Below are 13,473 nucleotides of genomic sequence, written 5' to 3'. Positions count from 1 at the left end.
ACATATCCTTATGGAATGGGATGGGAGGTGGAAGCGAGGAGGAGAGTAGCCTGAGGGGGAGGGGAATCTGGGTGGCACTCTCGAGGGCAAGCATAGCACAACTAAAATACTGTGGAATTGAGGTTCAGGGAAGAAAAGACGTGAGGATTATGACTTCCACAGTAGAGGCTTTGTGGCGTCAGGGTACCAGGGATTAGTGAGCGGCCCGGGCCCACTGTGGGGATTTACTCCTGAGGCATCCAGAGCAGTGAGAAAACAACCACTCACCAGTTGATAATCTCCAGTCGTGCTTAGTGAATGTTGGTGGCTGGTCTGGTGCTTGAGGGAGTCCCAAAGTGTGTTCTCACAGCCCCTGCCTCCCTTTACATCTTAGTCAGCAGCCTTCTACCCTTTTCCCTCACCGAGAAACTACACTTGTCTTAACCTTCAGTTCATTCTTCTTCCTTGTCTGTCCTTCCCTTCTGTTTCCCAGAACCACGTGCATACTACTGTGAGAAAGGATGAGGTTTTTAGAAACTGTCCACTAATTTCCCCTGGGCACCCTGCACCTTAATGTGTTTGAATGCTGTATTAACACTGAACCGGACATGTGTATACACTTCTGTGTGTGGAAAGCTCGGTTCCTTAGACTTGGAATCATTTACTAACCAATGACTGATTACTCAATTCTCATTTTATTCCTTATAAGAAATTCGGGTGTCTTTACACTGTGGTTGAAAGGGGCTTTTATGGAAACTAAACATTAGGAGAAGGAATGTGACCAGCTGTTTTCTAGAAAGTTCAGGTTCTGAATTGAGGAACTAGATCTTCTGTCAGCCAGAGAAAACCTTATTTAAGTATTCTTTTATATAGTCATTGAGCCTTACTGTGCCCCCAGGTACTACGTTAAGTACGGTGAGGCTTGCAGAGATGAAGATGTCATGACCCCTCTCTAGGGAACCTCTAGTCTGGTCAGAGTCGGGTCAGAAATCTAAATAGTAATATTACAGGGCATATTCTACAGAGGCTTTGGGGCGTGGGTGCAGAAGAGACTGAACAGAGGCGCAAGGCTGAAGAATTGGGGGGAACAAAGGCCCTGAGGCAGTAAGGCAGTTTCGGAGATGAGTTTGGGCTAGCGTGTACAGTGTATATAAGAGGGGACAAAACCAGAAAGCTAGTTTGGCTTGAGATCATGATGGGCCTTGGAGGCTGAGCTCAGGAGAATAAACCAGGTAGGCAGTAGAGAACAGAGAGAAATTTGTGAGCAGCTGAGTGATGTGGTCACCATTATACTCTAGGAAAAACTAGTGTACGTTGTTTCCTGTTCCAGATTTACTCTTGCCTTTTGTCCAGAATTTGTACTGAAATCTTTTCTTTTCCTCGGGCCATTCTTCTTTTTCTGTAAGCAGTAAGTGGAAAAGGCAAGACTCCACTTCGAAAGAGGTACAGCTCCCATCAGATGGGCCAATCGAAGCAGTGTCCCCTCGAGGAAAGCAGCTGTGAGAAAGGCTGTCAGGTCACCAGTGAGCAGATCAAAGCCGATATGAAAGCAGCTAGGGATATTCCTGAAAAGAAAAAAAACAAGGATGTGTATCCCAGCTGCAGCAGCGCCACCGCCAGCACAGCGGGAGCCTCCAGCTCACACAGCACTGCTTCTCAAAGCCCCGACTTTGTAAGGACGGTGAACAGCGGCGGCTCTTCCGAGCCTAGCCCTTCAGAAGTGGATGTGTCCAGGCAGTGTGTCTGCTCCCCCGGTGGGTCAGAGGACTCTGAGGCCATGGAGGAGGGAGATGCAGAGAGTTCTGTCTGCCCCAGATGCTGCTGTCACAGGCCCCAGGAATCCCAAAGGAGAACTAGCAGGTGTTCTGATGAGGAACGTCCTTCAACCAGCCGAGCCTGTGTTGTGAATGGCCCGGATGGTACGAGATCCGCCTTTTCCTTTAGGACTCTGCCACAAGGGGGGTCTTCAGGCCCAGCACATGATGAGAGGACTAATGGGAGTGGCTCTGGGGCTACAGGTGAGGACAGGAGGGGGAGCTCCCAGCCTGAGAGCTGTGACGTGCAGTCTAATGAAGACTACCCTCGGAGGCCCCTAACAAGGGCGAGGAGCAGACTCTCCCATGTACCGCTGGTATCTGAGTCAGGTATGACAATGCTGCCAAGGTTAGCGACCACAGGTTAGGCCTTGACAAGGGCACGAGCTCGTTCTGTGCATTTTCTTACGTAAAGCCAGTTCGGCAGATTGAATTCTCTGTTGGGGGATCTGTGATCATAAAATTTGGAACTAATTTTCAGCCGTGGTGGGGGCGGGGGGAGGCACGGAAAAGAGCTTGTAAAACATCCAACCCAGCAAAACTCAAACAGTTAAGCTGCTAAGAGAAATACATCGGTGTGTATATTGACCCTAAATACAATTCTGATTCTGATGTCTACGTCTCAGGGTAACTCTGCTCCCATCCCACATTAAGGGGAGTCGTAGCTCGTAGTGAAGCCTTAAACCTTAGCCAAAGGGTAAAGACCTCAAGTTGCCGAGGCTGGGGAACGTAACCTAGGGCTTTGGCCCTCTGTCTGCCTCTGCGGGTCTTAGTAGTTTTTTCTGAAACCCAGCTTTGCTTCCAGGTGGGTTTGCCAAGAGATGAGCAGGTAAGTAGGTAATTTAGCTGAGAATTCTTTTTGGTGAAACTGCACTGAAAAACATGTATGTGTATGATTGCATTAATAGTTACTATGTGTATGCCAGGGCATTGGGTTGGGGGGGGGGTAAGCACATTGCTCAACCATAGTTTTTATTTCTGACCTTATTTTAAGTAATCTCTCCTGCTTTTACTAAGTCATGAATAGATACCAATGAATAATAATGTATTTTAGTTTTTTCCAGGTCTACCTCACTTTTAAAATCTTAAAATCAGCTCCAGAATGACGTTAGGGTGTTTTTATTGACTAAGTAGAACTGAACTGATCAAATCATGTGGAGCTAAACTAAAAAGAAAAATAAGCTTTCAGAAGATAAATACGAGATCTTACTTCACTACGTGCTAATCATCATAGTAGCATAAGCTCGTAATTAAATACGAGTTTTATTTAAACATTTCATTATGGTTTATAGACACTAGTGCTGGCATATGACAGCAATACTTTCCCAAGCTTGAATTTTCAGTGGTTTATCATATTTTTGTTTTTTATGCATAACACAAACTTCACCGCTTAACCATTTTGAAGCACAATTTCGTTGGCATTAAATACACTCACATTGTTTTTGCGACTGTCACCACTGTGCATCGGAATGTTTTCATCCTCCCAGACGGAAACTGTGTGCCCATTAAACAGAAGCTCCCTGTGACGGCGATGCCTTTTGTTGCTTGGTTTTTCATGGTTGTAAAGTCAGATCTTTATGATTTCTTTATTTTTATGTGCTGGAAGACCTTCCTCGAACATGATGCCAGTCATTGTTTACATCTCGTTCTTTTTTCATTTGTTTCTTTTAGCTCTTTACTATAACCTGTGGGGGCGAACTTTATCTTTCTATTCCAGATTGTCACTAAGTCGTTTCAGTGCTATTTATTGACATCTTTTCTCATTCTTTTGAGATGCTTTTTTATCATGCACCTTATGTATACTTAGGTTTATTGCTGGGCATTCCGTTCTGTCCCCATGTTCTGTTCTCTTTCATTCTTCAAAATTTCCTTGGCTTGTCATGTATTTCTCATTCATTTTTACGGTTGTATTTTATAATGATATTGTCAGGCCCCAAAATCAAATCTTGGTTTTTGTTTAGAATTCCATTACATCGATTTACTGAAAAGGTAATTGTCATTTTTACAGCATGGGGTCTTCCCACTTAGGGACTGTTCTGTCTCCCATTTTTGTCTTTTGTCTCTTAGTAAACTTTTCAGTTGCTGCTGTTTTGGGGGGGGTTGTTTTGCTTTTATTTTTAATGTAAATCTTTCATGTTCTGTTACCCTCTTTGCTATTTCCTTCTGACTTATTTCAGTACTAGAACTTTTCTTAGCTTAAATAATTCTCTAGAAATTTTTTAAAAATCTCATTTTTACTTTTTTAGGTAAATTACATGTTACTTTGTGACTTTTTTTTTTAATCTGAGAAGACTTCTAATGTGTGTGTAGTTGATTGTACAGTGGATAAATTGTTTCCTCATATTTTTTAAACCATGCAAATGTCCATTTGCTTTCAGTAACAACTTTTCTGGAGAAATGTCAAAGTGCTAATTTTAGCGTTAACCTGGATCTAATTTGGAAAGAACAAGTTATTTGAGTGGCTTTCCAGTTGCTATTTTTGATCTAGCTTGTTTTCGATATCTATTGGCCATTCTGCTCTTCAAAGTTTTAAGGAGAAAAATACAGACTAATAAAAGAGCAAACTTGATCGAGTGTTATGGATTTTTTAATATCACTTTTTCAAAGAAAATGTTTGAGCTTTTAATTTGGTTTTCAATCTATGGCCTTATGTAGTGTTAAAACTCTGTCAGAAGCTAATGTAGTTATGTCGTGAACTCTTATTTTCAGAGTAAAATGCCTGTAAGTTGCTCTTTGTATCCTCACTGTATACTTTATAATAAATACCACAAAAATAACTAGTTGGATTGTCAAAGAATAGCATTTAAGATTAATACGGTATGGTTCTCATAAATACTAACCTCTTTCCCTGACACCCCAAGACTGGATTGGATTGTTTTCTGTGTTTCTGTAGCATCTTCTACGCCAATGTTAACTATACTGTGTCATAATTCCATGTTTTACTGTCTGTCTTTCCAATAGACTGAGCTCCATGAGGGCAGGGAGAGTGTCTGCTTGTTTGCAATTTTATTCCCAGCTTCTAGCACAATGTGTTACATGGTATGGGGCTCAGTGAATAATTGCCAACTTAATAAGTGGTAGGAACCAACATTTGAGGTATGTTGATGCTGGTGAATGTATGAAATCACTAAGATTTGTCTCTAACCAAAGAGGGAAGCATGAGGAAAAAAACCCCACGAATTCTTTTTATTCTTTTACAGTGGGAAGCCTTTGTTTTTAATGCTTATCTATGTGTAAAGTGTGACTCAGTCTTATAACTTTTCTTAGAAAATATAAACTGCCAATTTGGGCACTCTGGAGAGCAGGAAGTTTAACCTGGAATCCCATGTTCTGATCAGTTGAATGGGAGGGGAGAGAGCGCAATCCAGGAAGGTGAAAAGCTTGAAAATCAGATCATAAAAAGAGAATGCTAATCGAAGATTCTAATTTCAACATTATCGAAAAGGAATGGAAACAGACTCTTTCTTTGTTTTTTGTTTCCATTTTGGGGGTACTGGGAGATAAACCATTTCCTGTTACTGGTTGTAAAGGTGTATGAATTTTGTCTGTCATGTGAAATGTGCTGCCTCTAGCAGATTTATTCCTTGTCAATAAAGGTAAATAGATTTTACGTGAAGTCCCTTCAGGAATGCTGTAGAAGGGGGCCTTCAGTGGTCTGCTAGATCAACAGTCTGCATCTTTTTCCAGAATCCCATGGTTTTGTTTGGGTTCAGGGTCTTTAGTGAAGTTTGATGAGTAGAACTCTTAGGCTTCCTTTTAGGTTTCAACCTGAGCAGCTACTTCCAGTTGGTTTGCATAGTAAGATTTCCCAGAGATTTCACATGGTGGAGGAAAGGTTCTGGTGTGTAAACAAGAAAGGGCACTTAGATTAGATCTCTCGGCGTTCCCATCTAACCCACGCCTCTGGGAATTTGCAGTATTTGCATGTTGTTGCCCTGTCTTTCTTGCTAATCGTTGACGTTGGACGTTACAGAATTAACCAGGTAGGATGTTTATAACCTAGTCGTGGTACCTGAAAGCAGTGTGGTGAGATTTAATTCACGAAGATCAGCCTAATTGCACTTAATAAATGCTCTGCTACAGAATGCTTATCAAAAATGAGGACGGTGATTTTTGGTTTTTAGTGCCTGGTCTTAGAATGTGTATGTGCTTGTTAAAGTTTTAGGGATGAATTTAGACCTTGCATTTAGGTAAGGTCAACATACTATTTGCTTTTATAATTAAACTGTCATGTTTTTGAACAATAGCAGTAATTGAGTCAGGGCCTTACTAACCAGGATCTGGCAGATAAGAGACCACAGGTTTCATAGCGTAGCGACCAGCACTGGATGGCCTGGCATTGCCTCCTGCTTCCAGTCTTCCACGGTCGCGGGCTGTTTTGTCCCATGTCTCTGTTTTCTCATTTGTGAAACAGGGAGAATAACCTCTCTCAGAGGCCTGTTTTATGATTAAATTAGTGAATATAAGTAAACCCTAAGAAAAGTTCCTGACACACAGTAAGTGCTCAGTAAATATTTGCCGTTGTTACTATTCCATTTATGTATCTGTAATGCATTCATTTCAGTGAATGTTGAGTTCAGTTCATTCAGTAAATATTCAATATAGATCACTGCTAGTGGCTGATGTTGACACAAATGTGAAATAAGGAATGTTGTTGCTTGCAAGCAATCTTTAGTTTGTGAAACAAGTGTGCAGGGGATTACAGAACCATTTATAAGGTTTGGGGACCCAGGGTGATTGTTTAGATCAGGTGGTACTTGAGCTAGACCTTTCAGGAATGGATAGAATTTCAAAAAGTGAGGTCAGGAAAAGATGTTCTGGGCAGAAGGAACTAGAATGATTTTGGCTTCAGATGCATTGGCAATGGCAGATGACCGGGACGTGCAATGGGATGAAATTAAGGACAGGTATCAGGCCTTGAAACATATTTACTAAGCAGTAGTTAGTAACGTAAAGTGGTTTAGCAAGGAAGTGGGGAGTTTAATTCACCGCGAGTATTTAGAATGGGTTGAGTGGCTAAAGACAGGAATGTTAGATTGTTGATATGGCTGAGGTATGAAAAGGGATATTCTATATGATGTCAAGAAGTCTGAGGTAATAGAGAGTGATTTGTTTTGGAATAGTTAGTTGGAGGAAATAGCAGTTCTGTTCTTTTGGGATATAATGAGAGTATATTCTATTGGGAACCAAGACCTAGATTTGAGAGTTGCCTTACAGAGTTTATACATATGCAATTGAGTGTCTTCTCTTGAAGGAAAGAAAGGTAAAGCTGAAGTTTGGGTTTTCCTCTTGCCTTTTCTAGAGGTGGCCAAAACAAAGCCCCGTCACGCCATGAAGCGGAAACGGACAGCAGATAAGTCCACCAGTACCAGCGACCCTGTGATTGAGGATGACCACGTGCAGGTGAAGGAAAAAACCCTTGCTTAACTTTAAGTCCGGCCAAGTTCCTGAATAATGACTCAAGTGTCTAGCTTTATATATATAATTATTCTTTTCCCCTAAAAGAGAAGACATTGGTAATAGCTGCCAGTGAAAACATTTAAGCTTTAAAAAAATATCTGCAGGAAGAGACATCATTTAAATTTTTTCTCCTTGTAGGTCCTTGTATTAAAATCTAAAAATCTTGTTGGAGTCACTATGACCAACTGTGGAGTCACAGATCTAGTGCTGAAAGACTGCCCCAAGATGATGTTCATCCATGGTATGTATGTAGGCCTGGGTCATACAAGAGCATCAAGAACGTGTCTAAAGAATTAAGAACGCAGAAATGTAACTACAGTAACATTTCTGTATTTTTTCAAAGGAATCATTAGGGTGGGTTATTTCACATTCTTTCTGTGTTCTGTAATTCTCAGTTACTCCATAGTTTAGTGAGGGACCGTGGGCGGAGACTTCATCTTTTAAAATGCCCTGTCTGCTTTCCTCCGAATGATCCTTGCTACTTGACCTCACAGAGTAGATTAACAACATGTATGGGCTTCAGAGTCCAGTAGCTCTCAGCCTGAATCCTGTGCCTACCATTTGCCAAGCTCTGTGACGTTGGACAGCTTTCATGTTCATGTTTTGTGGGCAGTGGCGGCTGGGCCTGAGGTGCTTAACGACTTTAGTTTGATTGATGTGGTCGATCGTCAGCTCCGTTCCTGGCATAACTTTCTCAGTCCAGGATCCACTTTTCTTCTGAGTCCTGCTGTCGCGCGTTGCCAGGCTGGCCAGCCCCCGCCGTCTCCGCTTGTGCGGTTAATCCGCGTGCTCCCAGTCCATCTTTAGTTATGTACCGTATTTACTTCTGGACAAATAACAGGGTGTTAATTTAGTGTGAGCTTTTATCGTTTCAGATATATAGTGTGTCCATTTTTCCATTTTCACTCAAAATTATATTTTTGATACCTATCCATGTAGATTTATGAAGATACGACATGTTTCTTGCCTTGGAAAAGTTACATATTGTGTTCATTTTTTTCAGTCCATAAAGTGCACATGATTATGCTTACCCTATAAATACATATTTGTGAGGATTAAGTGCAGTGATACGTGTGTACACATGTGTGTCTGTGTGTATGTGCACATACACATAGTAGAGGGTCTGACCTCTGAGTAAAAGCTTACCAGATGTTAATTTGTATTCTGAATATTGCAGTATCAGGGGCTTCCTTTTCTTTTCTTTTCTTTCTTTCTTTTTTTTTTTTTTTTGCACTTTTATGTTACTAGTAATAAGCAAAGCGAGGTAATCCTTGCCAGTTTGTAAGAGAAACCCAGAAAGAAGAGCTAAAACTAAGATATAAACATTACCTCTCTTCTGAATTCTAGAAAACTCCAGACCCTTAAGGGGTGGTACTTGACTCCATTCCGGCCAATGAAGTTTTAAACTGTGTACGAAATAACTGTCTACTATTGGACTTACCTTGTAAAACACAGTAGGGGCACTTCAGAAGCTCAGAGGTCACAACCGCAGGGCAGCCCGGCCAGTGCTTCCCCACCCCATTCCCCGCGAGGTCTGGGAATCTGCCTCTCAACCTTCGGGCTCTGCTGCTTTTCAAATTCTTATTCGTTTCTCCGTTCACCTCTTGGAGAATCTGACTGGTTTTCACCTCTGCACTTGGCTCTGATGATTCATTCTCGCCTACATTTCTCTAAAGATGTACATTGAAACCCATATTGCCGTCTTGTCCTCCCTCTTCTCCTCCTTTCCTGTGCTCTGCCCTGCTTGCCCTTCCTCCTGCCAGGTCACAGAAGGAGAAAACGGGCCAGAAAGGCAGAGACTTGCTTAGCCCTCCAACACTAAGTTGGTTACAGAGCTAGGTTGCTAATGGAGGTGAGGACATTTGGGTCAAAGATAGAGTTGTGCAAGTATCTTTATGAAATATGATTCCTTAGAGAGGTGAGGCATATCAACTTGATTATGGTTTTATCGTATCTTCCATCTGATTCTTTCTTGAATTGGACTGAGTTGATATCCATAGTAAAAACTGGATCAGAATGAACTATGAGGTTAAAAATAAAGGAAGGGGATATTTTTCTGATGTTAAGTGTACTATTGCAGTTAAATGCATTTATTATATAGCAGTTATTTTCTCCTATAATCCTACCTTTTACATGTTAAACAGGGAGAATATTTAATCATCTTTTCAGGCCAGCATTAAAAACATTTTTTTCTTAATGTTTATTTATTTTTGAGAGAGAGAGACAGAGACAGCAGGAGCAGGGGAAGGGCAGAGAGAGAGGGAGACACAGAATCCGAAGTAGGTGCCAGGCTCCCAGCTGTCAGAACAGAGCCCTGTGTGGGGCTGGAACTCAGAGACCACAAGATCATGACCTGAGCCAAAGTCGGACGCTTAACTGACTGAGCCACCCAGGTGTCCTTCAGGCCAGCGTTTTTAATAAAGCTCTCTGCATTGATAGAAATGTTCTGTATCTGCACTGTTTGATATGGTCACCACTGGCCCCATGTGCCTATTGGCACATTTGAATTGTGGCTCATGCCTGAGGAACTAAATTGTTAATTTTAATGCATTTTAGTTAATAGAAATTTTAAAAGCTGCAGGTGGCTACTGGCTACCACATTGAACTGTACAGTTTCAGACCAAAATATCCAAATATTTTTAGGTCTTTTAAGGTTTTCTTTTTATACTTACGGTAGGAATTGAAATCCACTCTGCTCATTTCCTGTGGGAGAATTTGAAAGAATATATGTAAATTATTCTAGGCTTATTTGAACTTTACCCTAAAAATTATATATTTTAACAATTACCATTCATTCTTCTCAGTAAATATTTTCTAAACAATCCATATAGTTAGGCAAGTCATTGTCTGGAACGTGGCTTCTAAGTAAATCTTGGATAGGAAAAAGTACCTTCATCATGCGTGTGACCGCCTTCTTTTCAACAGGGCAGATTCACATTTTCAAATTACTTTGATAACTGTTAGTTGTACTTTATGACAGTACTTGACCCGTGTTAAAGGTGTTCATGTCTGCAGTGTTATTTGCTAATAGAAATTGACCCGGTCTTCCAGAGATCATTCCAGTGGGCTGGACGCTGCTTTAGTATCTTGTATAAAGTATTCCTGGAACTTACCAGAGTGTTTCCATTTTGTAGCTACCAGGTGCAGGGTACTGAAACATTTAAAAGTAGAAAATGCACCAATTGTAAATCGATTTGACTACGCACAGTGCAAGAAACTGAATATGGATCAGGTCCTGGACCAGATCTTACGGATGCCTCCCGAGAGAAACCGCATCATATACCTCCGCCCAATGCAGCAGGTAACGTGTTCTCTTTTCTGAGAGATATTGCAGTGATTTTTTTTTTTTTTTTTTTTTAAGTCTTCTACCTTTTTGGACTTGGAATTCACTCATTTGCTCATTTGCTGTAGTAATGATCCTTTAGAGTCTACACAGTTCTGTTAACCAAGCTGGACTCCCTTGCCCGTCTTCCTCATGAATACTTCTCTGCTGGATTTTTGTGGGTTCTTAGCAAGCTCTAGGATGACAGCAGTTGTTCAAGTTTTTATACTTCTTGAAAGTTGACCGTTAAGAACACAAACTCTGGCTTCAGACCGCCTGATTCAAACTCTCATTCACTGACAGGGAGCGAGCGGATTACTTAGCCTCTTCGCCTTAGTTTCTTCAGCTATAAAATTAGAATAAAAACCAACACTTACTGTGACAGTGACATTAATAGCTGTAAAGTGTTAGAACAGCTGCATATAGTAAGGAATCCTTTGACAGTTGCTATCATCATTAATTTTTTCCTTTTTTTGTTGTATCTCTATGAGAAGACGGATGTTAGTTGAACCTGTTATGGTGGCATTTCACAGTCTAGGTAAATCAGACTGTCCTGCCATGTGCCTTACTCTTACACAGTTACTTCTCAGTAAAACTGAGGGAGATAAAAGGTGCAAACATATGTAAGACTCTGTGCTTGGTGTGGTGCCAAAATAAAGTTGGCCTGGCCAACAAAAGATTCATCTCCACAGACAGATGCTCTGTTGCGTATAATTGGCGGCGGGGGGGGGGGGGGGGTTGCTGAAAAATACACAAGGCATCACCTTCTCTTGAGAAGTTTGCCTTTGCAGTTTGAGGTGGACGTGTATGCCACTACGATGGTAGGGTGGGGTCGCAGAAGAGAGATGGAGAAGGGACATTCCGTGAGGAGAAAGCAAATGAGAGAAGGCCGCAAGGGGGCAGGGAGATGTGTTCTGTCATTAGGATTGGCAGTGGGCAGGGGGCCAGTTTGAATAGAGTATGGAACACCGCACATTCGCAGTCCTGTGACTCAGCCAGTACTTAAACCTGTGCAGGATGTACTCCGAAGTGGGTTCCTAGAGTCACTTACGTGCGTCTGGGCTCCTTGCTTCAGTGAGCATTCACATTGATGCAACAGTGAGATGGAAAGTGGGGAGCTTGCTAGGTAGAAGGATTTTCCTGAGCCCCATCCCAGCCTGGCCGGCTGTGCTCAAGACTGAACGTTACTATTTGGTTTTCACATCTGCCAAAGATTTGAAAACTGAGGTCCCAGAGAAAGATCTGTGCATGCTCTAAGGAGATGGATTTCCAAGACATTCACTTCCTTTGTCCAAAGCCCTCTCTGTGGTTTCTTCCCCAGGTGGACACACTGACCTTGGAGCAGAAGCTCTTTAGCGGCCCCTACCCATATCACATCTGTATTATCCACGAGTTCAGTAACCCTCCCAACGTCCGGAACAAAGTGCGCATCCGCAGCTGGATGGATACCATAGCAAACATCAATCAGTAAGTAATCTGTGGCCCCAAAGACCTTTTCACTCCTTGCCTGGTGCAGGGGTTCCCAGAACACATCCTAAGTGTTCTTTACTGTAAACGATACCTGTCTGGGCTTTTCAGGCACCGAAACCTATGAAATGTAACCTGTAAAAAACTGAGGGAAATGGGGACTTAACATTGAAAGGCCTGCATACCTGTGGGTACCTTTATTTCTGAACTTAGAGAAAAATTGCAGGGAAAGACTATACATATACATTTGACTTCATTCCTGTAGCCTTTGGGCGTGGAAAAGAGATGAAATTAAAGATCTTAAAACTGTGATACTTTTTATCATCAGAAAATTAGACTTTTTATGTATTTGTTATATAAATGTTTTATTAAGCATCTTATACACACAAGACATTTGATTAGAGAGTGGTTTTCTCTATTTCCCCGATAGGATTTTGAAGGTAGTGAAGAAACTAACTCTGAACTGACTAGATGTGTATCCTCTAGGCTTCTGCTTCTGTTAGCTATTTAGTACTTTGTTTGAGATGTTCACTAGAATCTAGGTGACAGTCCTTTCTACCCCACACCCCAACATCATTTCCAGTTTTGTAATCTTTAATTTTTTTTTTTTGTTGCCTCCAGAGAGCTCATTAAGTATGAATTCTTCCCTGAAGCCACACGAAGTGAGGATGATTTAAAGAAATACCCCAAGTACCCATGGGGCAGAGAAATCTATACTTTAGAAGGTGAGCACTGACAAATGGTTGGGAAGCTAAATTAACTAGCTAGTTAACTAACTGGATGGAGAGACAGGTCTTAAGTAAGAGAGGAGTGGGAGCCTTACAGTTTGTCAAGATGATGGGTGTTGTGACTATCTGCGGGTAGCAGGGACCAGATAAATCTAGCTCTCCCTCTGTGAGTCTTTGCCGTCCCCCAGATAGTCAGAAGCAGTGTCGAAACACAAAAAGTAAAAGAAAATTGAAACTTGCTATATAGTTTGAAGTTAAAGTGACTTTAGGGCACCTGTCTCAACCTCTTCATTTTATATAAAGAGGAGGAGGAACCGAGGCTTAATGGAAGCAAAGGGCGACCAAGATCACATGACCTAGATCTAATTCTAGGGCTAGAATTAGAACAGACCCTTCCCGATCCAGCGCTTTTGTACCCAGCACGGACAACAGCAGGCTTCACACTGTGCTTGCAGAGCACTACAGTGTTGGGCCTGACCTTACTGCCCCGGCCGCAGCGCTGTTAACCTCTCCTCCCGTTCCAGGGGTTGTGGATGGAGCTCCGTATTCCATGATCTCCGACTTCCCTTGGTTGAGATCACTGCGGGCAGCAGAGCCCAACAGCTTCGCCAGATACGATTTTGAAGACGATGAAGAAAGTAATTATGACCTGACCTGACTCGTGCCCTCTGGTTTGAGTATATCCTGCTGTTAGAAACTTCCT

The 13,473-nt window shown here is 41.9% G+C and overlaps 1 protein-coding gene across 5 annotated transcripts in view; it reads left to right on the top strand.

The window, feature by feature from the left end:
* FBXO38 (F-box protein 38) overlaps nt 1–13,473 on the top strand; it is a 56,884-nt gene that overhangs the window by 42,155 nt on the left and 1,256 nt on the right. For 3 of the 5 annotated variants that reach the window (XM_039239424.1, XM_039239427.1, XM_039239426.1), the window contains 7 exons: nt 1,389–2,123; nt 7,096–7,196; nt 7,392–7,494; nt 10,388–10,554; nt 11,897–12,042; nt 12,664–12,767; nt 13,295–13,408. In XM_039239424.1, the coding sequence (XP_039095355.1) occupies nt 1,389–2,123; nt 7,096–7,196; nt 7,392–7,494; nt 10,388–10,554; nt 11,897–12,042; nt 12,664–12,767; nt 13,295–13,408 (1,470 nt within the window). The remainder of the gene's footprint in view (nt 1–1,388; nt 2,124–7,095; nt 7,197–7,391; nt 7,495–10,387; nt 10,555–11,896; nt 12,043–12,663; nt 12,768–13,294; nt 13,409–13,473) is intronic. The other 2 variants (XM_039239425.1, XM_039239428.1) reach the window with 2 other exon arrangements.

Source organism: Hyaena hyaena, unplaced genomic scaffold (genome assembly GCF_003009895.1).
Source record: "Hyaena hyaena isolate Hyena2069 unplaced genomic scaffold, ASM300989v1 scaffold_157, whole genome shotgun sequence".
In the NCBI taxonomy this organism is placed as follows: Eukaryota; Metazoa; Chordata; class Mammalia; order Carnivora; family Hyaenidae; genus Hyaena; species Hyaena hyaena.
Note: the sequence above shows the minus strand (reverse complement) of the source record. Positions and strands in the feature narration are given on the sequence as shown.